Here is a 25,542-nt window from a genome sequence, read left to right on the forward strand (position 1 = left end):
AAAACAATGTGTTGAATTTACAGAGGTAAAGCACTTACTCAATGGCAAAATACACTATGCCTTGGTTATTATGTACTTTTTCACTGTCTCTGAATTGATAACCATTAGCTCCAAGAGAGTAAGGGCCATGTCTGAGTGTTAACCTTTACATCAACACTGCTTAGCAATACCCCTGGCCCCCGGCAGGCTTTTACTAAATAAATGAATGAAAAATAAATATATTTTTAAAGCAAATATAAAAACTGGAAACAAAGTTTCCCTGAAACCTCAGCTTACTAGCTCACTGGAAAACTAAAAAGTTCACTATATCTAGAGATTAAATGGTAAAACCCAGAACCTATGTGAAACATTTTCAATAGAAATTTTAAATGTTCTACACGTTTTGCCCTCTTAATCAGATTCCTTAAACATAATTCAAATTTCTCAATAGCTTGGTATCTTTTATCAACGGATATCGTGACGTTCATGTGATATACATAAGGCTCCATGAATTAGAAACTGCTTCCTGAAAATGTCCCCTATGTTAGTCTTTCTTTTGGTCCCTTTTTCTCCCTTTCATAAAAATTAAGTGAAGCACAGTACAGATGTAGGTCCACCTGAGAAGTACACGGTTGCCTTCCTTCACAATTGCTGCATGAAAGACTTGATCTTCTTCAAAGAGCTAGAACAGCCCTATCCAACATAAATGTAACGGGAGCCACATATGTAATTTTAAAATTTCCAAAACATTCTCATGTTGACATGTAACCAATATAACAAATGAATAGTTTCCATTCTTTGCTTTTCATACCTTATCTTAGAAATCCAGTGTGCATCTTACACTTAGAGCAGATCTCAATCTGGCCTACCCACACTTCAGATGGCTCGTGGCTACTAGTGGCCAACTCAAGCTCTGCAGAAACCTCCCCTTCTGTACCTAAGGGAACTACACACCCTTTCAGCTTGGAGCTCCTACTCTATATCACTTGTACTCTTGGTTCCTATAGCGGGAATTTCATTAATTGTAGAAACCATCACCATCATTCTCCTAGGCCTGACCTGAGAACTCCTTAATGTATGGAAGACAAGAAAATTCCAGGTATCTGTGGTGTTAACTGTGTATCTTTCAGGTAAAAATGAATTTGAACAGTTATTAGACTTCACTGAGAAATGTTCTTTTATCTTGTCTATAATGTTTTAAATTCTGAATAACAAGTGTTCCACGGGATAATTAAAAAAAAAAACAAAAACAAAAAAACCCAAAGCTTTCTTGCATCACTGCTTCTACACGATGAGCTCTCCAATGTCTATCAATACAGCTGTTGTAGGACTGATTGCTCCTGGTGATTAGGCGGGGCAGGGGAGACAGGAGCTCAAACGTTTCTAAGACCTACTGTGTGCAGGAAACTTTACGCACCTGACTTCATTCAAACCTTAGAGCAAACCAGCCCGACAGTGCCATCCATGAGTAGGCGGTGGCGATTCTCAACGCCGGCTACACATAATCGCCTGGTGAACGCTCAAAAAATACCTTCCGTCGGGCCCCAGTCCTAGAAATCCCCCCTCACTTCCCCAGAACTGGGCGACCTGGCTGTCGGTGTTTCTAAGAGCTCTGGGGTGATTCACACCGACCCTGCGGCCGGGAGCTCACGGCCCCCAATGCTGCGAGCGCGTCCAGTTCGCCCGGTAGGGCCTCCCGAGCCGCGGTTTTGCAGGGTGGACGGCCGACTAGACGGGGCCACCTGCCTCCCTGAGCCTGCAGAGGCCAACAAGCCCCGCCCCCCCACCCCCACCCCCACCCCCCACCCCTACGGCAGCGCCGCGCCGCAAAACTGCCCCAGCCCGGACGCTGCCGCGCTATCCGGAGGCTCCCTTCCCAATGGGGCTATCCCGCGGTGGGACCTCCACCCGGGGCGAGCGAAGAGCCCCCGAGACGCGGAGGCGCCCCGCCGCCACTCGGCGGCGCTTGTCCGGAGGCCAGCTGCCGGCGCCCGAGGGCAGGGAAAGCCTTGCCTTCGAGAGCCCCTACTTCCCAGCGACCCCTGACACCGAGGCCCCTCCACGCGCGGCCCCCCCGGGTTCGCCACTCTCCTGCCAATCAGATACGGATTTCCTCCACTGCCAGCCGACCAATCATCGCGCGCGGGTGTCCTCTTCGGTCCTTCGGCCCTTCGGCCCTTCGGCTCTTCGGCTCTTCGGCCCTTCGGCCTTCGGCACATGGACATTCGCTGTTCTGCGGCGCGCTAAAGCTTGGTTCTCGTTGGTTTAGTTTCCCCTTTTTTTCAGGCACTTCCGGGTGCTGCGTCACTACGTAAACGCGCGAGTTCCGGAAGCTTGGAGAGCCCAGGTTCTGCTAGGAAAAGCCAAGCTTCCCAGAGAATGTTTCAGGAACAGTTACTTGGAGCGGGGCGTTTCGCAGACTCCTAAGGTCAGTGTCGCCCGAGAGAGCCGGAGTGCGGACCTGAGGTCTTGCGTACAGCTGGGAGGGCGTGGAGTTTCACGACCTTGTAATTGTCGCCTTTTACTTGTTTCCCTGTTGTATTGTCTTCCTGTCTTCCTGGAAGAGGCAATCACAATCTGATTTTGGGAGAGGCAGTGGGACAAACGTAAACTCCTAAAAATAGTCTTAGGATCGCACCATTAAAAAGAAAAAAAGAAAAAGAAACACAGCTAGACTTGAGCTCCTTTGCATTCTGCGAAGTGACTTTCTAGACACACACTTGGAAATCTTTTCCCCGCACTTGGCGGTGGTGAGATTTAACTGTTACGAACGGCTTAAGAATTATTCAGGGTCAAAACTTTAATATCTGATGGTTCATGTAAAATGTTATGTTTGGTACCAAAAAAGTTGAGTATGCTTAAGTTTCCAAAATTTTTGAAAGACGATGAACTCAAAAGCAGTTTTAATTTTCTTGGGGAGAAAACGTTACTGAGAATTTTCTTAGAAAATTGCTTGCCATGAGCGTGTTATGTTTAACATTGATTTCTGATAAGAGATAGAATGTAAAAATCATTGTTCTTCTGAGGTCTTAAATTAAAACTCATTGTTTGTTTACTTATTTCTTTAGGTCCCATTTTCCAAAAATACTACACTTAGTGAAAGGGCTGTTCACAGAATCAGACCAAGTTGTAGACCGTTCACAACACATCTGTATTCTATGATGTCCCTGGAACACTTTATACCTGAACAGTTTCAAGCAATTACAGGGAGGCTGAGGTTCCGTCCACACCATAGTTTGTCTTCTAAATACCTTCCCATAATGAGTTACCTTTAGTTAAGCCTGAACAGAATAATCTTGGGATGGCTGACTCTTCCTTTTTCTTTTTCACTTTATCTTCTCACTGATCTTGCCCATATTATCCATTACTTGTATCCAGAAAGATTAGAGTTGAATGGTTTTGGGCCATAAAGAGATTTGGAAGAAAAGAGAGAGTGGAATTAGGAATTATTTACAAGTTAAAAGGAGAACCCCTTATTTTTTTCCTTAAAAAAGAAAAAAAAAAAAAGGAAAGAAAATAGAAGTAACAGGACATAGTAGAGAACATGCTAGACTAAATCAAGAGAATTGAGTCCTACTCCTGACCAGGTCTACCTCTTAGCCTTATTCTCCTCATTTTTAGAAATTAGGAGAAGCACCTCAATCTGTGGTGTTAAAACTGTTCCATAGGAGGACTTCTGTAGAAATTTACTGGAGCCATGCAGAGGAGAGATGAAACAAGCTGACCCTCAGCAGTATTTTACAAGAACAGCTATTTTTTTCTGTTCTGCTTGAAAAACAGGGATCCCGTTAGGAAGATTAAATTCATATTTTAGACTAGATGATCTGTTTCCTTCTAGCATTAAAATTTTGTTTCTTTGGTTAATTTTTCATTTGTATTCAAGGTGCATTCCTTTGATTATTACAGTTTTTTTAAAAATAATAAAGTGTATATGTTCACAGTTAATTCATTACCAAAAGCCACAAACCTGTCTATATTCAATCTTATTTAATAGATACAAATTTTAAGTTTCTTTCTTTTGATCAGAGTTGTAATTCCTTTTCTCTTTTCCCCCTACTTTTTAAAATTTTAGCCATAACATTTTTGCTTATATTTGAAGCTCATAATAGTCTTTGCAATAGGGAAGGCAGATGTTTTCCATTTTCCATTTTTGGTAGCTGAACCATAAAGATGTTAGCAGTCTTACCTAACGTCACGTTACTAGTAAATTTCCAAGTCCTAGCCCCATGTTTTCCTCACAACATCAAGTATATTTTAAGTGTCTTTGCCTCTTGCACTCCACCATAGTCCAGTTCCTCTAGCACAGGAAAAGGTATGCAATATGCACAATCTTTATTTCTGGACGAAAGTTCTGCTCTGAATCACTGGCTCTTTTTTTTTTTCCTCCCTTGATTATCTGGGTTGGACAACCTAGAAGCAAATTGAACATTCCCTTTTTCTCTTCACTGTGAAATGACAGCAGTTTCTAAACATTCCATGTTCCTCCTCAGTTCCTTTGGAAGGTGGAAGAAACCTCAGGAGAAAAGCCCCCAAACTGCCCGCACTTGCCCCACATCTGTAATCCTGTCACTGCAAGTGCCATCGCTGTGATTTCTGGATGTGGACATGGAAGCAGGGAAGAGGATGTCTAGCACCCTCTGTACTTCCCATCGTGGGCTGTTAACTTCCCAACCTTTTCCCAGCTTGGAATCAAAATGCCCTTTTCTAGATTGCTTTTTATCTTGCTTCATTTTATTTTCCAGAGCTCTTCCTTCTTACCTGCCTGTCAATAAGGTGAGATAAAATTTCATTCCAGTTTTCTTTTCCTTCTTCTTACTATAAAAACATGAAGACCAAGAGCTCTGGAGTAATTCTGTTTTGATTATGTATACCCACTCCTTTCCAGTGTCAGGTAGGTGAGTTGGCATTGCCTCTATCTTGCGTATGGTATATGTTCATAATAGTTAAATGAATGTTTGCACCTCCTTTTTTCACCCCCATATTCCTTTGGTTCAGATTTGATATTGAGTCTCTTTGAATGGTTCTCTGACCACACAGAAAGACAGGGAAAGTAGATGAGGTGCATCCCAGGCAACTCGGGCAACTTTACCAGATTCCTTGAATTTCTTCCCTGTCTACAGTCCTGAGAGCTTGACTGGCAGTCTGGTGTTTGGAAAGATCATGAGGGAAAAATTCTGCTTTGAGCTCTGTGGGATTGAATTTGATCCAAGCTTACCAAATACCCATACTACTAACTTCCTTTTGTGTGTTCCACCATTTCTCTAGTGTTTACCAGAAATTTACTAAGCGCCAGCTTGACCTTAAACAGGTTGTCAGTCTTCTCTTAATTTTTTACTTCTTAAAATGGGCATAATATTTACCGTGTTATGAGGATTAAATGAGGTAAAGAACTGTAAAGAAAACGTCTAGTGCCTCATACATAGTATGTATCCCATGGTACTTCTCCTTTTCCATTGCTAATACCTCTGTTCCTTCGTGGCTCTTCTCACATTCTCTCAAGTGCCATAAAATGTGCAAATAAACCTGTGTTCCAGTAATCTTAAAGTCATTTAGAATTCTCTTCTTAGGCAATTATATCCTCAGGGTTTTTTTCCAGATTTATAGAGCACTTAAAGATCTATTTGCTCCGTAAGTTTTATCGGGTTGCTCTTTGTTCATCCTTGGATTGCAATTTTTGCTGTAGTGCATGCCTGTCATCTTCATCTCGTAGTACTTAGCCACTTAAAACAGCCCCATCTGCATGTCCTGCAGTGCCACACTGAAGTGTTTATGTTCATCTTTTAGGTCCGTCATCGCCTTGTCCATAGAGGATGCTGGTACAGAGCATGGCCCCACCACTTCTGCTTGTGTGATTTCATACAAGTCAGCTCATCTCTCTGTGCCTCAGTTTCCTTGATTTAAAACAAAAATACTGAGAGAACCTCTTTCATAATATTGTAAGGATTAAATGATTTAATACTTAATTTTGCAAAGGACACTTAGCTGTTGTCGTTGCTTATTAGCACTTCATAACCAGAAAGTAAGCGGTACAGGTTTACTGCGGTTGTAAACTCACAGATTGGTTGGGTTTCTCTTCCATCAGACTTCACTACTTTTTTCCATGAGGACTGAGTCTGTCTCATGGGTACCACCGTTCTGATTTCTCTGCTTTCTCTAGTCTTTTCCAAACTCATGTTCAATGTGAACCATTTCTGCAGTTGGAAATGACTGTTCTTTTATTTTTTTCTCTTCCTCTTCCAAGGTTTCCTAAAATCCTATAAGGATTCTAGAGAGGTGGACTTTTTACAGTGCTTTTTTTTTTTTTTTAACTGCTGAAGAGTATAGCGTGGTAAAATGACTTGTCCAAAGTCACACAGCCTGTTGGTAAACCTGGGCTAGAATACAGAAGTAATCAGAAGCAGTTTAACTCCCCTCCCCCATGTTCACTCAGACATCTGCTCTTTATTTCCACAATGTGCTTTCTTTCTCAAAGACTCAGAAGTATCAACTTTCTGAAAGAAAAGATTATGAGTGCCATGCTGTCTTCTTACAAATGTATTTGTGAAGTGAGGCCGAAGTAATGGGCAATTCTGCTCTCAGGTTTAAAAAAAAGTATTTTGTGTTACTTGTAGATACTTGAGTAAATAACCGTAAGTGAAATAGGTAAGGTGCTCAATTGTGTAAGACTAATTATAGTCTTGAAGATTGTAGTCTTTGAGTTGAATTCCCAACTCTCTCCAAATAAAAAGAGTATTTCCCCTCTGCTAGGGCAAGTTACTTATCATTGTTCTTCTTTTTGAGAAATGTATACTATTTTGAACTTTATCCTTCAGATATATTTTAAAGACACTTTGTTGCGTACCCACTAGCACCCCCAAAAAGAAAAATTCTATTTGGAAAGTGATGAGGATTGCATTTAAGTTAAGAGTAATTCAGAGATCTAGTGTCCATAAGGGAATTTTCAAATTCTGCATGTCTTGTCTGTATCCAAATGAGAACAGTTGGGATTTGTATCATCAGATATCTGTAAACTATTGAGACTTAGTTCATATTTGATGAAAGAGAGGAACAAAAGAGCAGTGACAAGTCACTTAGCAAGCCTGTGGCAGAAGTGGGATTTGAACTTACAGTTGTTGATTTCTAGGCCTGTTCACAGTGCCAGAGGTCACTGTGTTCTAATGGGTCCCAGCCATAGCTTTTTCTCTTTTGCTCATGTTTGAAATGTGTTCTGGGAATCAGTGTCCTGTTAAATCTCTCTTTGATGCATGTCCCATTTATTAGTATTGATTTCAATACAATGGACAGTAAATCTATCTGACTACACAAAGGAAATAAATAGTAGGGTATAGGTTCAAAGCTTAAGATCTCGGGTTATAGAACTTTTTTCATATAACCTCCTAATATGAAATGCTGATTAAATTTCTTTTTTTAAAACCTAAAAGGCAAAAATGGTCTCATCCATTTTGATTACTAGAACCTTTAAGATAGTGTGACAGCAACATTGTTATACTAAAAATTAGTTGATTATTGTGGATCTAGAAAAGGATAGTCTGGCAGGGAGCGGGTGCATGGATGGGTTTGAAACCTTAGGGATTACTTGGGAATCACATGTTTCTGCTGACAAAGTTTACAGGACTGTAAATTTCAGTGTAGAATTTTCGTCGGCAGCATGCATTGACAAACATGCCTAATGGTAATACATCTAGTACTGAGCATCTCGGAATAGGTCAATAATAATGTGTATATTGACAGCAGTAATGTAGGAGATGTTACTTGGTATTATAGCTAAAAATCCATGTTATCCCCTTAATCATAATTACATTAATATTGACAGGCCCTTGACAATACCCACATTATTATTGATAGATTTCTGTCAATAACATGTTTTTAAATAAAATATATTCATTCATAATTTGTACTATACTCAATAAAAGCTCTGGAATGCATCCTGAAAAATTCTTCCCTCTTTAGTGAGATACAATCATTTGTTTTAGTTTTGGAATGCAATATAGATGACAAAGTTTTATTTGGGGAATGAAAAGCTTAAAAAGAAAGCATGAGTTATTTAAGGGATAAGGTTATATATTGCTGCTCTTAGTAAACAAATTTTCAGTTGTTTTTTTCTCGGTGAAAGAAAAGCAGTGTGGCCTGTCTAGTGATAAGATATCAGCAGGAGACCTTTTTAATAGTTTTTAGTGCTAGATCATTTTGTCTTAAACATATTTATGTGACAGGTTAATGACACTAACCCTCGTAGGTGCTATACTTTTTATCTGGTCTTGATTTTTGCCTTAAGCATCTTTTTCACGTATCCTTAACATAGCAGTATCCTTCACTAAACACTAATTTATTTAGTGCCAATTATACTTTTAATTAATTATTGTATAAGTCTCTTTGCATGGCTGTAAATGTTTCCCCCTGGGTTAGCTTTTTAGAATCTTAACTTAGTATAGTTTGGGAAATGGGGAGTGGGGAGGAAGAGGTTGATAGGATTGTGTATTAAAAGAATGAGATTTCATGGCAGAGTAGGAAAAAGCATCACGTGATTTTGGCCTTCTGGAAAAATCAATTTGAATTAAATCTGATGGTGTTTCAATTCAGAACAATCCCAACTTTTTTGAAAAAAGATTAGCTTGTATTTTTTTTAACTATTCAAGTTTGAGCCTACTTTTGTGAAATTAGATACTAACCTACAAGGACCAATAATATGGGATTTTTAGTACTTAAACTCTTGAAAGTAGAAGTAGACTGACCAATAGTTGCGTGTGGATAGCAATCAATGTAACAGAGTCAGGAAAGCATTGGTTTACCAGAAGAGTTGGGGATTTTTGATTCGAAAATGTGAGGACACTGTAATCTTTTCTATTTTCATAGTTGTCAGTGAAGCAAGTTAAATTACTATGACTTGTTCAGAAAGTTATTAATAAGCACCTTAGTTAAGGCCCTTGAAAGGTTGCAGAAGTCCTGTAACTGGTCTTCCAGAATTGCAGTTTTCCTTTTCTTCAACTTCTTGAACTCTACCATCAGATTAATCTTTTAAAATTTATATCCTGTTATGTCTCTTCTCTTCAGTGGTTACTCATGGCTACAAAATCAGTGCAATTTCCTTAAAACAGGGTCTTTTTGCAGGGTGTTGACTCTTCAGCCAGTCTCTCCTGCCAAGCCATTAAGCTCTGGTCACAGCAGACGACTTGTTTCTTTACTTCCTAACAAGTGCAAAGACGTTGATGGGGATTAAATAACGAAGGATGCAGCTCCTGTTGGAACCCATCCCTGTGTTTCCCAGATAGACCATAGCCAGTGTCAGTGTTTGCATATTTCTGGAGTTTGCACAACATTAAATGCAATTTTTCTCTTTTCTGCCCCGGGGAGTTTGTGACCCTTTATAGTGTTTTCCGATTTTGAGATCCATTCTTTGCTTCAGAGATCAATGGCTAGTCTTGATTACCATAGCATCCTATTTCTTTAGAAATGCTTGACTAAAAGAAGTTAACTGAGACTTAACTATTTGGACCGAATCCCTGGTACCTAGGAGAATTCCCGGCATTTTGTCGGCACTCAATAAATATTGGTTAAATTGAGTAGCCATTTGTCAGAGAATTAGAATTCACTGAAACACCAACTTCTTACATTAGACTGAGAATAACTTTATGTGATTTTAAGACACTTATGGCATTTTTCTGTATTCTACACCCATTATGGGGAAATAGTATTGTATGACAGTGGAAGGAAGAAGTTCTGTAATCAGATGAATTGAACTTCTAGTTATTTCGATTTCATCAGTTTCTTCTACTCTTGAGCACTGCCCTTCTCTAAAGCCAGTATTCTAAAATAACTGACCTGCCAGAAAGTAGGAGGGGTGGGGAGGAGGAACTGAATGGAGTGTGTCAGTGAGGAAGCAAGGTTGGATGCTCGTCTTGGACTGCCTGTATCAGGCCCTGTTCAGCGAAGCACCGTAGAGTCAGGTGCTATCGGTGTGCATTCTGGAGGTTTCTTTGCTTCCGGATCAACAGGCACAGCCACGTGGATGCAGGTGAAACAGCCCAGAGAGCAGGTCATGCTGGCATCCACCCCTGTTCTCTCGGGATTCCCACCCCAACATCTCCTCTCAGATAAGATGCAAGTGAAGGGTGTGATGAGTTCCACTGGACCATGTCTCGCGCCTTCCCGTCCGACCCCCACACGTGCCCACATCAAGGTGACATCATGTTCACTGTGTAACTGCCCCAGTTATGTTTTAATGGTGTAGTCAGTATTTCCTGCGGAAAAAAAATTATTTTACCACAGGTCGATTGAGGCATTAGATGAGTAACAATGAAGATTTCAGTCTTTTGAAATGAGATTTGGTAAAATCCACCGAGTCTTTTTCTTCTGATGCTCATCCCTAACCAAAGTAGCAATAATACAATAATAATACTGCTTTCCCGTTTCCAAACCACTTTCATAACATTATCCGCTTTAATCTTACCAACATTGTCAGGTAGTGGTTCATTTCCAACTTCTAGAAGAATCTGATGCTAATGACTTTTTTAAGATTACATAGCAACTAAATGACCAAGCTGGAATTTGAGCCCAAGTCCATCTGATTTTAAACCTGGTCTTTCTACTCTGTCACAGTTGCCAGACAAGAATATAGAGCAATAGGAAGGCTATTGTACTTTAACAAACTATGGTGCCTAATGGACAGTGTCTGTTCTATGTTTACAACTAAAAGAAGTCACAGAAATGACTAAAATGTTAGAAACTAAAACCTAAAACAAAAAAAACAGAGAAACAAATTATTCATCTGGAAGAGCAAAGGCCAAAGAGTAGTTAATAATAGTCTTCTGCTCTAGTAAAAAGTCTTCTGTAGGGAGGAGATCGAGCCCAGCTGTTCTTAATCTACACCGAGGCCAGGCCTGGGGCGAAGAAAAGGAAAGAAAAAAAAAAAAATGTTAAACTGTAACAGAAGGGATAAGAAAGAATTTTTTGATAATAAGGATTGTTAAATATTGGATTGGTTAGAGAGTGTGTTAAGTCTTCTTTTCTGGCAGCCATTAAAAATTCCTGTCTTTACTAAATGTCCATCAGTATGGGTCCTCCAGAAATGAGGGACTTGAAATAGATGATTCCTCTGAGAAGCCACTCTCTCCGAGCAGTTTCTCCCTACATGTAAGTAAGGAACCTGAGAAGAGATCGCGCCCCACAGCCTCCAGTTCCTCTAGATGCTCTCAGCAAGGTTCAGTCAGTACAGATTCACTACCAAACTACTCATTCCACTGCATATGGGATCAACAAATCTTTACTAAGCAACTACTATGTGCCTGTCTTTGTGGTAAATTTTATAAGATTACTAAGAACTGACTGTGACTCTAATATCTGAAGATACATAAATTGGCACAACTGGTGCTCTAACACAAGCCATATTTCTCACCTGACCCTCAACTGAAAAGAATAACAATCCATCCAGTTCAATGCTGGGGGCAGGGAAGGGGTGAGGGGAGGGAACTGGTAGTGTTGGACTTGATATTGATGTCCAGTATGATCCGAGCTTTTTCAGGAGTACTTTTTTACAAATAAGGGAGTTTCCCTTATCTTGCTGACCACAGAATACAAAACCTGGGGAAGACACCGAGTTGTTGACACTGTCACAGTAGAAGAGTTGCATATACCGTATTCCCACCTATCCTGAACGATTATAGAATTTTGCGTGAGGAAAACTGAGTTAGGTATCAAAGTCACTTTGTGGGTGGCAAGCACTTTGAGAAGCAAGTATGAGGCACTTTCCCGTAACTAGTTTATGGTCAAGTTAGGGAGAGAAGATGTATTCACACAACTGAAATCACAGTACAGAGTTGAGGGCTCAAGCATGTGACACAGACAATTGCTGTCAGAGTTAAAAATGCTGACAATGGGAGTTGGAGATAATTGTGAAGGTTTCGTGGAAAATGTTGTAACTGGGTTGGAATGTGAAGGGCAGATGGTCGAGGGTGGTAGGAGGAGTTGCTGGGGAAGGTAAGTGTTTTAGGTACATGAGAAAAGGTACAAACGCAGGACCGAAGGATAGTCTGCAATTAAAGGTTCTTTGGTGAATAATGGGTTATATGGTTACAGAGATGGAGACAGAATTGAGCTAGGTTAGGTCTAAGAAGTTTGTACTTTATCCCAGGGGCGATAATGAGGTAAAAAAGACATGATTTGGTAAATAAGAACAAATAACTTTATAGAGTTTGGTTTGCTTATGAGGTTTTTCAAATAATGTTTTCGCTTTTTCTTTTCTTAATTACATACATGTTATGTTAATTAGAGAAGATTTGTAAACTGCAGAAAAAAGTGAGCAAAATAATCACTGATGATTTTTTACATAAATTTTGGGATTTTTTTTCTATTGAGATAGTTTGAAAATTTATGTAGCGTCTTTGAGAATCTTGCAATGCCATCTACCTTCGCTAATGCCCGACTTGTCCATCACCTTGCCTGCTTCCCTTGTGCAGACCTTGGTGGGAGTCTTTAAAGTGAGAGCCAGGATAAGACTTTATCTTTGCATCCCAGGCACCTGGCAGGGCTAGGATGTATTGATGCTCATAGAATTTGTGGAATCTGTGAATGGTCTCAATCTCACAAGGACTACTTAATAGCAGAAAGAGAAAGCCTGAATCAGTGAAGATTTGTAAGAACCTCTGTAGATCTAGGAATGAAAACCAAGCAGAAATGAGTGGGAAGACCAGCATGCAGCATTGAGCTGTATGGGTGATAGATATGACCACAAAATTATGAATTCAGCTTTGAAATGGACTAGCCCAGTAATTTGCGACATCACCTGGGAACTTGCTAGAAATGCAAATTCTTGGCTCCCACTCCGGGCCTACTGAATCAGAAAATCTGGAACTGAGGGACGCAATCTAACAAGTCCTCCACGTGATGAGTGCCCAGGTTTGAAGAGCGCTAGACTAGAAGCGCAGAGAAACTACAGGAATGTGATGCGAAGACCCCAGCAGAGAAAGATTGAAAGGCCAAAGGTTTGTGTTAGCAGTGAACGTAACCCATGAAATGCCACAGTAGCTGGAGTAGGAAACCGTGAGAATAAGGTGATGTTGATACAAAGAAAGTTGAATGTGCTGTAAATGGACAAGATCTGCCTAACTTTAGACCACTGCCTTCCCGATCGTAGCATTTAAATAGATCAAGTAGATTTAAAATAGATGGGTCCCATGAGAGGGGGCTCACACTCAAAATCTCCACCCAGATTCTCTCTGTCATATCCCCATAACCGCCTACTGAGCTTTTCCACTGAACTGTCTCACAGGAGCCTCAGATCTCTAAAACTACACAGATTTATTATCTTTCCCTTCAAATCTATATCTCTGCATGTGTTTCCTATTTCAGAGAATTGGACTACCATCCACTCCATTACTCAAGTCAGTTATTCTTGGCTTACTTCTCACTAAGTCGTGTCCATTCTTCCACCTCGAAGCTTTCAAAGGTACCTGCTTTTCTCCATCCCCATTGATACCTTTCTAATTTAGACCATCATTAGTTTCTCACTAAATCATGTTAACAGTCATCTTAATTGGTCTCTCTGCCTCCAGTCTTTCAGCCTCTGATCCATTCTCCATGTGGCCAGAACAAGCTGTCTAAAATGCAAGGATTAGTTCTTTGCTTACAGCCGTTCAGTGGCTCCCCCATTACCTTCTTGATAAAATGCAGCCTTCTCAGCCCGGCGTTCAGAGCCTTCGCTTCCGTCTTTTGCTTTCCTTTCCAGCCTGATCTTTTGCCCTGACCCCTCCTGTCCTTGGCGCCTAGCGTTCCCCCTGTTGGAGTGGTTTTCTTACCTTCTTTTACCTGCCGGACACTGCTCATCCTTCAGGTGGCTGCAGAGATCTTGCCTCCGCCACCCGAAGCCTTCTTGGACCTTCTGAGGTCTAGTTGCGAGCAAAATGTTCTGAAGTTCCCCTTGCGCGTCACCTATCACACTTTATCGTAATCGCCTGTGTGTTATTTTCTGCAGCACACTCTTCCTTTCCCCCTCCTCCCACTCACTAGATTATCATCTCCGCAAGGGCTGAGACTGTGTCCGCTCTCCCATTTTATCACTGGCTCTGACACATTCATTGGGAAACAGCAGAGGCACAAGAAACATGTTGAAAGAAATAGTAGTCAACAGTCTGGATATGGTAACTTGAAATAGTTTTAAAGGTTTGGGGATGGGAATTTGTATTTTCTACCCTTCACCCACCCTAGACTTTCGTGTTCGCTACTCCACTCATCTAGTATTTGCAGGAGGCAGTCTGTGTACCAGGCACTGCGCTAGTTGCTAAGATTCAGCTGTGACAGGACTGAATCTTCGCAACAGGGCTTATCCTCTAGCGGAGGAAGTAGACAATTAAAAAGTAGTTTACGAACAGTAAATACATAAAGGCCAAGAAAGAGGAAGGACGGGGTGCTAAAGGAACAGCTAGAGAAGCACCTAACTCATATTTGGAGGGTCAGAAGGAAGTGGTCCCTAAGCTAGTACTTAAAAACTTAGTATCATGTGAGTTTTTCAGTTAAAGAATGGGAACAGACTGTTCCAGGTGACGGGAACAGACAGCAGATGTCCACTAGCGAACAAGAGAGGGGGCCGCTTTGTGACTAGAGGTTGAAGCATTAGGAAGGAAAGCAACCTAGGGGTAGATTTGGGGAGGCTTGTGTTGTAGAAGGATTGCCGTGTGGGAAATGCACTGAAGGACGCAAAAGGTAAGATAGACCAATTAGATGTCATCCAGCGGGGAGCTGAGAGCAGCCAGAATGAGGAAAAGGCTGGGAGGGAATAGAGTCGTAAATGGATTAGAAAAACAGAGAAGAAAGGGCACTCTGTCCTAATCCCCTTGTTTCTTTCCTGTAGCTCCTGGCTAGTGTGAGGCAAGGATTTCACAGAACTTGCAGCCAAAATCCCCACTGTTGTAGCTTATAGGCTGCCAAGTCAAGTCTTGAGGGAGCTGCAGGAAGGGGGAAAAAGTTGAGGTCACCCACCCCATTTATCAGTCAGAAGCATTCCTGTCATGGATCTGGTTTGAGAAGAAAACAGCACTAAACCACCTATTATTTAGTAGTCATTTCTGTTTCTTATTTTTGTATAGTTTTGTAAAAAATTATAATAGATTTGAAAGAACTTTAGAGGTCATTTTGTCTCCGGTTCTTAGTTTTGTAAGTGAAGAAACCAAAGCAGAGACATGGTAAAATGACTTGACCAAGGTCACAATTACTGCACAGTTGGCGGCAGTGAACTTCACCAGGATCCCTGCCTCCATCTGTAGCTCAGTGTTCCCTTAGTGCCTCGGGCCTTGGAAAGGCCTTTTGACGGCCCAGAGATCATGATCCAGCTCTGTGTGTTGAGGGCCTGTTTTAGAAACTAAATTTAAAGGGATTTCTTGTCATAGTTTGGATTTGCCAGTTCATTAATAAAATGTAAAATACCTAAAGTAAAATGTAGAATCTCTAAACTCCTTAACAACAGTAGCTGCCGGGTGGTTTAATCTCATTGATTTGCACAAAATAGGCATTTAATAAATGTGTTTTGAATGAGTCAGTCATACCCAGCTAACCATTAATCAGCTTTTTTCTATTTCATTTTAAAAGATTTTTATCCCTATAGCACCTATTGTTTCCTTAGTGTTTTTATGAAATGATCTCAGTGTCTATTTTTACATCATAGTTTCCTTTTCTTAGAAAACTGTATGTGCACCTTAATAATGACATTCCTGCATTCATGTTGCTTTGTGCTACTATTTATTTTCTATGATTGTGTGCTAGAATAATACTTACTGGTTAATTTTGTTTTCTCCTAACTTCCTTTACAAATGTAAAATGTTCTTGAGACACATTAAATGACTTGTTGAAAATATTCCTTCGGAGTCAGTAGAAGTGCTGGAAATTAAACTGAGGTCTTGACTTACCATCCATTGCAACGTTCCACATAGTTCATGGTATTTATTAAGTTCATGTATTTAATAGGTCATGTTATTATCCAGCCTCATCGCTGTTAGCCTCAGGATTTTATCATCTCCCTTTAAAATATCTGACCCAGGAGGACTACCTAGGGGAAAGTTTGTGGAAAAAGGATGCAACTTGCTAAAACTTGTTATTCCTTTGATTAGGAGGGCCAAAAAAAAGAATGGAAAGAAAAGATAGGAAAAGAAAGGAAAGGAGAGAGGGAGGAGAGAGAGAGAAGAAAGAGGAAGAAGTTCCAAGTAAGAAGTGATTACTGTGCTGCTTTGATGCTACTGAAAGCCCATCTCCTCTGTGTCCTGTGTCATTTGTGCTGTCACAGTTTTCCAAGTGTAAGTCGAGAAGATAGTACAAGATTGCAACTGTTTGTTGATGGTTTCTAATTATACTTTTTCCTAGAGACCTTCAGAGAAGGCATGGCTTCCAGAGATGAGAATATGAAGCGGACAAACAGAGTGCTAAGAATAAGCCAGTTGGATGCACTTGAACTAAACAAGGCCCTGGAGCAGCTCGTTTGGTCCCAGTTTACTCAGTGCTTTCATGGATTTAAGCCAGGGCTGTTAGCCCGCTTTGAACCAGAGGTGAAAGCATTCTTGTGGCTTTTCTTGTGGAGATTCACCATCTACTCTAAAAATGCCACCGTGGGACAGTCAGTTTTGAATATTCAGTACAAGAATGATTTTTCCCCAAACCTGAGATACCAGCCACCGAGCAAAAATCAAAAGCTCTGGTATGCCATCTGTACAATCGGTGGGAAGTGGTTAGAAGAACGATGCTACGATTTGTTTCGAAACCGTCACATAGCATCCTTCAGGAAAGCCAAGCAGTGCGTGAATCTCGTGGTTGGACTTTTGAAGCTGGGCAGGTTGATTAATTTCTTGATTTTCCTTCAAAGGGGCAAGTTCGCAACTTTGACCGAGCGTCTGCTGGGCATCCGTTCTGTATTTTGCAGGCCCCAAAATGTCCGAGAAGTAGGCTTTGAGTATATGAATAGAGAACTCCTCTGGCACGGCTTTGCCGAGTTTCTGATTTTCCTCTTACCACTTGTCAATATCCAGAAGTTGAAAGGCAAGCTCTCTTCGTGGTGTATCCCTCTGACCGGAGCTCCAAGCAGTGACAGCACGCTGGCCACCAGCGGCAGACAGTGTTCTCTGTGTGGGGAGTGGCCCACCATGCCTCACACCATAGGCTGCGAGCATGTTTTCTGTTACTACTGTGTGAAGAGTAGCTTCTTATTTGATGTGTCCTTTGCTTGTCCTAAGTGCGGCACAGAGGTCCACAGCCTGCAACCACTGAAATCAGGAATCGAGATGACAGAAGTGAATGCCCTTTAGAAGCTAAAATTGTTTCCTCTGAGGAGAACAGTATTTTGTCTAAATCCTTAGCGTGAGTCATCCTAAGCATTCTATTTAGGTATGTCTTATGAGGACATAGGCTTCTCAGCCGCTGCCCTCTGTTCCTTTCCAGGCACGACTAAATTCTACTCACACTGGAAACCACATGATTCTAAATATATGATACAAATGGTAACGTATTATTATTTTTTTAATCATTGCATTTCATTTTTAATGTCAAGAATAATGGATAGTTTTTATCAAATGACCACTAAGAATGCTCCTTCATTCTACTACTTCCTGGAAATAGGTTAGACTCTAAAATAAAAGATTGTGGTGACTCTGAGATGAGTGGGCATTTATTTTCAGAAATGACACCATAACATCATAAAATGACAATAGTAAGACCTGTTGTTTTAAACTTTCAGATCTGATGTCTCAGTTGTAATTTTAAGCTTTTCTCTGAAGCCAGCTTTTAAAGGATTCAGTCAGCTTCATTCTCAGGCCAAACGACGGCCACCAGAAGCTCAAGACTTCCATTTTACCAGCTTTCTGATCCCACTGGCCTGAGAGCTTCTTGCCTAATAGTTCTGGCAAAGTCCAGGAGCTCACCGTTAATGGTCAGCCTGAGATTATGTGCACATTCCTAAACCAGAATGGAGAAATACTGCTCCCGATCATTCAAATGTGGGTGACATACCCTCACGAACACCCCATGCACCTAAAGCAGGACAGGAAGCAGTTCACCACCTGTGTTCTTAGGAGAATGGTGGCCACCAGAAAGGGGGAAGCAGTAGGTCCCAACTAGAATCTCCCTTTGCCTTCTATATCCCGGAGTCTTTATTTTACCGGTGATCTACTTTGATAAGGACATTATAAGTAAATGGTCGTCTTAGACTGCAGATTTGAAAGGATGAAATAAAGTTAACAAGATTTTGTTCTACCAATAATTTTGTTATGGTGTTATTTTGATAGCGAATTCTGAGTAGGTGCCCACGTTGTCATAATTTTAACGTGAAAACACAATACACCTATGCTAACTAACAGTTGTCAATATTATGGGGTTTTCTTCTTCTCTACAGACCCTAATGGCACTTAGTACAATTTTTTTTTTCCTTTTTTCATTTCACATCTGCCACCCCCACTAAGTGATAACCCCCCATGAGGTCAGAGACTGTGGCTGTTCTGCTCATCGTTGGATAGCCAGAGGCTGCCTCTTGGTTCCAGTGTACCAAGAGACATCTCTTTAGCCAGTGATGAAACCTAACGTCACAGGTCGGGTTCTGCAGAAGCAGATGTCAAAAAGGGTTAGAAGTATCAATACAAGATATTCATTAGGGATCCACGCCTGTGAAAGGAAATGGTGAAGAAGCAGGAATAGCAGAGGAAACAGAACTGTAAGCCAGGCCTGCCAGCCTCGGCCAACCCTGAGGAGATCTCTGGAGCGTTTTGTCTTTCAGGATGTCCTAGGCGGGGCCAGAGTAGTCAGGCCTTTGACCTCCACCTCTCAGACCCTGGATGTGGCCGCTCCGGGGAGGGCACAGCCTCAGGCCTGGCAGCACTGCACCCAGGGCGGACCCTGAAGGAACCGAGGGCTGAGGCAGCCTGCGGACCTGACCCACCACAGTGAGGCCGCAGGGCCATCCTCAAAGGAGGAGCCGGGTGGCTACCCCAGTGGGTGTCACAACCGCTCCCGTCTCTCTGTCTTTTTTCTTTATAGTTTCCCTTCTTTTGTTTTCCCTGCTTTTAAGGATATTTGGCACAGAGCACACTAAGGGCAGCTGGCATTCACCTTCTCATCAGTGGGTGACGTGTACCCTTAGTGCTGCCTCAGGGAACTTCACCTCCCCCCAGAGACGCAGGCCTGCTGGCCAGGCTGCTGTGACAGCCTCGGACTCCATCAGTCCCTGCTGCCCTGTGGCTGCCAGGAGACTTGCTTGAACCCTGGCGCTTGCGTTCCCACTCCCCAGCGGCCTCAGGGCCCAAAGTTCACGACAACTGGGTCGTATTTAGCCACATCCTGTGTTTCCACTTCAGCATCCAGAACCTAACGTTCAACCTGAGTGTACCCCTTTGAGAAAATAAGAACTTCCACACTAATATTTTTCTTTTCTCTCCCGTGCAACTTGTTCTCAAGTCAGGTTTGCTACTTGTGTATTTAGTGTATCCAAGTGGCTTCAGTGATCGTATCTAAAATACATCCCTCCAAGCGAACACAAGGCATGACCCGCTCCCTTGTTCCCAGCTCCCCCGCCTTCAGTACTTAGCGGCTATGGGGTGTGGACAGGTTTATTTAACTTCTCTGAGTTTCAGTTTGCTCAGTCTATGAAATGGGCATTCAGTAATGTCAACCTCTTAGGACTGTATTGGGAATTAAATAACATATCATTCTTTCAAAAATTATCTCTTGAGCCCCTACAGGCATTATTCTGTACTCAGAGATGTGTTCATGAATAAAACAAAACCCCTGGCTTTCATGGAGTTTACATTCTTGGAGGGGTGATAGACAATAAACACATGTTGTAAGATCATTTCAGATGTTAGAAGTTCTCTGAAGAAAATAAAACAGGCTAAGGGAATGGAGAGTGACAAGAGATGCTGTATTGAATTACATGCTCCTGGAAGTCCTCTCTGAGGAGCTGAAATTTGAAGAGATCTGAATGAAAAGAGGGAGAGAGCCAAGCAGAGAAGGGGTGCCAGGATAAGAAAATGGCAAGTGCCCAAGGTCTCAGGTGAGCGTCCATCGCCTGTTCAAAGAACAGCAAGAAATCAGAGCGAGCAAGAGAGGTGGGAAATGAGGCAGTGAGATAAGGGGATCCGGGGCTGGCCCTTGCAGGCCAGGGTGAAAAGATACCCGAATTTATTCTAAGGATGAGGAAACCACCAGAAGGTTTTAAACAGAGAAATGACATCAAACTTACATTCTTTTAAAGGATCACAATGACTAATGTGTGAAGAGTTATGAGTAAAAGCAAGAAAACCAGTTCAAAGGCTACAGCAAATAATCAGTCGATACAAGCCACGATTCTTATGAATTCTATTAAGTTTGTGGTACGTTAACGGCATCACTATCTGAAATGGCCACAGCCAGCAAAGCCTTGAGAAGTTCAAACAGGTTTTCATAGATTTCATGCACCAAAGCTCTACCCATGGCATAGTTCTTTGAGTTCCCATTTAGGGGCTGCTTTATTTTGAATAGATTTCTAATGAACTTTCACCAACAGATGAAAAATAACAGACGAGAGATGGAGAACACTGGTAAAAAGCAAGCATGTTTATACTAACAAGGAATAATAGAAAACCTGGTATCAATGGAAAAAAAGAATTTAAAAACTCTAATCTGGTAACATTTACAATAGGGACACACAGACTCTGGAGAATAACTGAATAGTAATTGTGGCTTAAAAAAATGACCTCGGATCATCAATAAAAGTACTTTACAAGCTGTATCATCTGGTTAAGGAGGCAGTGACATTAACATTGCTGTATTTGAGGAAGCCTTCAAAATGTGTTGGCACTCAAAGGCAAAAACTTGATTCCTTTGGAAGCTGTTTTTCCTAACAGCGCTCAGTAAGTGAAGTGTTACTCTATTAAGAAAAGATGTTTTCAGCAACAGAACAATTCCAAACAGACTTTTTAGCCAAACCAAAAGGCCATATTGTCTATAGGACTGATGTTCCAGGGTTCTCTGCAGCCAAAATTAGTGTGTAGTGTACATTTGTACTCATTACCACAAGTAATTTGGCAAGTATTTCACATGTATGTTTTTTTTTTTCCTTCAAAGAGTATGTACATTATGTAACAAGACAGAATAGGCCTTTATGTTTCCAGGTTGTAATTTTCTTTCGATATTTTCCAGGTCTTATTTTCTCTCGATATTTTCAAGAAAAAGTGTATGGTTTTTAAAATGTCATTTAAAAAAAAAAAAAGTAAGCACCATTTTATACAAGGGCCTTCATGGAATCCTGCCTTGAGTTGTTGTTCTGGCAATTAAAACAAGTCAAATGAGGTTAAACCAAGTCACTTCTGAGGCCAGGGAGTACAGTGTTAAATAGGTAGTTCTCTTTCCTTCTCATTAGCAGTAAAGTAACTTCTTCTCATTAACAAGTTTGGTTCATGCCTTTGCTGAAATCCCAGAACCAATAAAAAATCTATGGAAGTAAAGCTGATTTTAAAATCAGATGGATGTGGACATGTTTATATCCATTGACCTTAAGAATATATTTCAAGGAAATGATAAGATTTTAGATATAGATTTACTGAAATGATGTTCAGTATAGCACTATTCATAATAAAGATGTGAAACAACACAAATGTTCAACAAAAGGGAAATAAATAAAATGGTAGAGCTATTTAATTAACGCAATGTTATAAATACCATAGAAAAAAATTTTATGCAATAATATACATAAATAATTTTAATTACATGAGAACATGCTTACAATATAATATTAAAATGAAGAAAGAAGTAGGTTATTAAATTAAGTACAATATGATCTCAACTATGAGATAAACAGGCACATAAACTTACAATAAATAATTCAATTTTGATTTTTTCTTTATACTTTTTCTGTATTCCCCAATTTTCTACAATGAGCATGCAATACTTCTTAATTACACCAAAACGAGTTACTTATTTCTTTAAAATCTCCTGGCCAATTTTGTTTCAGTTCAATTCAAAGGTAAACATGTGCACAGCTAGTAAACAAGTCCTTTAACTATGTGAATTTAGGAGATACAAGATCCTAAAAACCTTAGAGTAGCTATTTTTGCATTACAATAAATAGTCTGCCCTTTTTATGGACAACCACCCACAACTCTTAAAAGAGTCTGAATTATTTAATGCATTTATAAATTACATATTAAATCTCTAACTCCATATAGCATATACACTTTTTTCAAGCACTTAGAAATATGTAGGCAACAAAAAGGTAAAGAGTCCCCACTCCCTTTTCCAAAAGTATTTGTATGGTACTTACAAATGCATGTACAGTATTTGTAAATGAATGTAGTTTAGTTACTTTAAAATATCTAGAACTAGTACACCAGATCAAAACAATTGACATAAATATATTATCAATTCACCTAAGCCTGTAAGATGACCATATGTCCTCAACTAAGAGTCAAGACACAGGTTCTGACCCAGGAGTTTGTATTCTTTCCAGATGTGGACACAGAAATGCTGACATTTCTGAGGTATTTTTATGGTTTGGTTGCCAATAAGACATAATGCAAGCTTGAACTTCAGCTGAGACTTTATCTAGTCAGAGTTCTGAATTAGTGGAGCCAGAGGCTTTACCGTCCTGTGAGGTGTCAGGGATGGTTCCCTGGTAAACATATTCCCTAAGCACTCAGGAAATACCATCCTCTCCTGACAGCCTCTATGCTTTCAAATCTCCAACAATTTGTAAGAGTGCCTTTTTAATCAGCAAAAACTATAAAACACCACGATTGTTTTCCACTCATGAAAAGTATGGTTATTTGCTTTAAAAATGCTTAGCCCCAGACCAAGTACAAAGGGCAAAGAAATTCTTTGAGAGTAAGGACCCCCATCCAGTATTGTGTGCAGTATTTCTTAGTGCCCCTTCTCAAAGCTACCAGAATATTCCTCAGTTTCAATTGGATGACTCTCTTTCTTAAATGGCAAAATAGACTGTGAGCTCAGTGAAGACAGAGACTGTATCTTGCTCATTGTTTTGTGACACTACAGCCGAAAACAGTGACTGGCACAATACAAGTGCTCAGTAAGTGTTTGAAGAAGGCAGGAGAGTTTGGGGTTTGATCGTGAACCCCTTAACAAACATCGAGCAGAGCAACTAATGGTATTATTGTGAGAAGATTTCTACATGCATTTCTATAACACCATAGAGAGGCCAGCACCCCCAGTTTGTCTTTGTGGTGAATCTTAGGTGTGCCATTTTTAATTTAAAATGTTCTGTGGTATTCTTGCTTTGAGGGGAAAACAGTTGGAATTCAGGAGCACAATAGAGAATTAATAACTTTTCTTTGAAAATACATGCAATTTTGGAGCTGTCAATTTCAGCTATGTCTCTTTAAATACTTTTTCTTCTAGAATACAACTGGGTAGATGAGATTTTTTTAATTCCATTATAGAAGTAATAGCCCTGTTTTGGTGTTTTGTAAGCAGATAATATTCTGCTAGTGACTGTCTTTGCAGTAATGCATTGCTCTGAATTCTGAATTCTATTATTTTACATCTACAGCAGCTTAAAGTGTATTTTTTATAAGCAGCAAACTTCACCTCATAAAAATTCATTACATAAGGGCATAAACAAGTGCTTTTCCTTCTAGTCATTGGCAGTAAGTGATTCATCAGTTTCCCACAGAAAACCAATTTCATTGCAGATGTCCTGTAATTTCCAATCTCCCTGAATTGTGGAACAATATCACACAATCCCAATGCAAGGAATGTAAGGATTTTTTTCTTTTTTTAAGGTCTGTGCTTAGTCTCTTTAATAGGATTGAATATCATTTGCTGTCTCATCAGTTTTATTTTTAAAAAATTAAGTAATCAGTCTTCTTTCCTTTCCCACGTATGTTGCTTCCACACATGGATAGATTACTGGTAGAAAATTCAAAACCCACAGATTACTTGATGTCTGCAAACAATAACATATACTCCTTTTCCCAAGGTCAAACTAGAAATACTGAAACAAAATTTTTCCAAGACTAAATCCTTTTTCCTCAATAATGTTTACTTTCTCTTTTCAGCCCCACAGTGAAGGAGTGTAAGAGGCTTTCTATTAAAAGTGGAACTTCTGACAGTGATCCTTGGGAAAACTACCTCTACCAATACTTGAGTTCAGTTTTGTCTGGTGTTTCAAAAAGTTGATAAATGGAAAATGGGCATTCAGGTATAAAATAAGGAGTTAAGAGGGAAAAAATGCCTGCAGATTCCGTGATGGTCTAAGGCCATATATGATACATGAAAATTTCTCAGAAATGCTGACAGGGAAAGGGTTAAATATCTCCTAAAAAACTTAGGAAATTAAAGTCCAGTCTTTTTAAAAACACCTCAGTCTTTGGATTGAGAAGTTGAATCAAAAGCATGATAATTAAATTTACTAATAACACAAAGTTATGAGGTATTGCAAGGGTGAAGTGACAGATTTTCAAGATAACCAATTCGATTCTGAAGCTGGTCCTTATTTACCCCTCTGCCTTCCAACTGCAGCTCTGGTTACCCACATATTTCCTTTAATGAGTTACATAAGGAAGGCCCATGAACTTGTCTCAGCAGGACAATTCCATGCAGGGGCTTCCAAGTGTGTTTTGAAAAGTATAAATATCTTCCATGAGTCTGCCATGGTGCCTGGAATTCTAGCATCAGTGGATGTCTCTAAAGTTAGAGCATGATTTCTAATTTGCTAAATTATATGGAATGTGCTGCCACTTCTAGTGGCTTTTCTGCTGGCACCAGGCAGAGACCAGAGGGAGCCAGAGAAAGGGGAAGGTTGGTCTCTATACATACACCCATAAACTACAGAACCACCAATCAAACCTGGTTTATCTCCTCGTCCCCTGTGCTCCCCGATTATTGCACATTGCCTCTTTTCACTTACTGTCCTTCAAGTACGTTTTAAATCGGCTTCTCCTTTATACAATCTGAAATTGGAAGTCATAGGAACAATTAAACATAGGCTTCCTCTCCATCCAACTCAGACAAACAATTATCGAACACTTTCTTCTGTCTACTGAGCACTAGAAATCCAAAGATAAATAGGAGATCAGAGTCTACCAAATGAGAAGATGAAGAGAGTAAATAGACAAAGTGCTTCAGAGCATGGAGAAGTGAGTAATTTATTTCATCGGGGACCTGTGGAAGGCCTCCCAGGGAAGGTGACATTCGGGTTCAGTCTTGACAAGTATGTAGGAGATCTTCAGGTGAAACAAACGAAAGACATTCGAAAGAGAAAAATAAAATTACCCTGGGATTTAACACATGAGCCTTTAGCAACCAAGTTCAGATGAATAGTCATTGAATAGATAATCATCAAGCACCTGCAGGGTGCCAGACATTGTGCAAGGTAAGCAGTGAGGATGCAAATACAGAGAAAACACAGGGCATGATTTCTGTCCACAAGGAGCTCATAGGTTTCCTTGAAAACTATTTATCACTGGGGAAAGCAGGGTCCAGTCGGAGCAGGGGTTTGCACATGAGCAGGGCGAAGATAGGTTCATAACATAAGGCGTTGTCTAGAGAAGAAAGCACACATTAATAACCTCAAGTGGAGATCCACATCTTCCAGTGCCAGCAGGGAAG

General features: G+C 40.5%; 1 protein-coding gene across 4 annotated transcripts in view; it reads left to right on the forward strand.

Moving 5' to 3' along the window:
- The first annotated feature begins 1,927 nt into the window (after positions 1–1,927).
- Positions 1,928–25,542, forward strand: part of PEX2 (peroxisomal biogenesis factor 2) — a 35,411-nt gene continuing 11,796 nt past the window's right edge. Inside the window, exons 1-2 of one of the 4 annotated variants that reach the window (XM_036831012.1) lie at positions 2,279–2,407; positions 16,324–17,604. In XM_036831012.1, coding sequence (XP_036686907.1) covers positions 16,341–17,258 — 918 coding nt within the window. In that variant the 5' untranslated portion in view covers positions 2,279–2,407; positions 16,324–16,340 and the 3' untranslated portion in view covers positions 17,259–17,604. The other 3 variants (XM_036831014.1, XM_036831013.1, XR_005017105.1) reach the window with 3 other exon arrangements.

Source organism: Balaenoptera musculus, chromosome 17 (genome assembly GCF_009873245.2).
Source record: "Balaenoptera musculus isolate JJ_BM4_2016_0621 chromosome 17, mBalMus1.pri.v3, whole genome shotgun sequence".
Classification (NCBI taxonomy): Eukaryota; Metazoa; Chordata; class Mammalia; order Artiodactyla; family Balaenopteridae; genus Balaenoptera; species Balaenoptera musculus.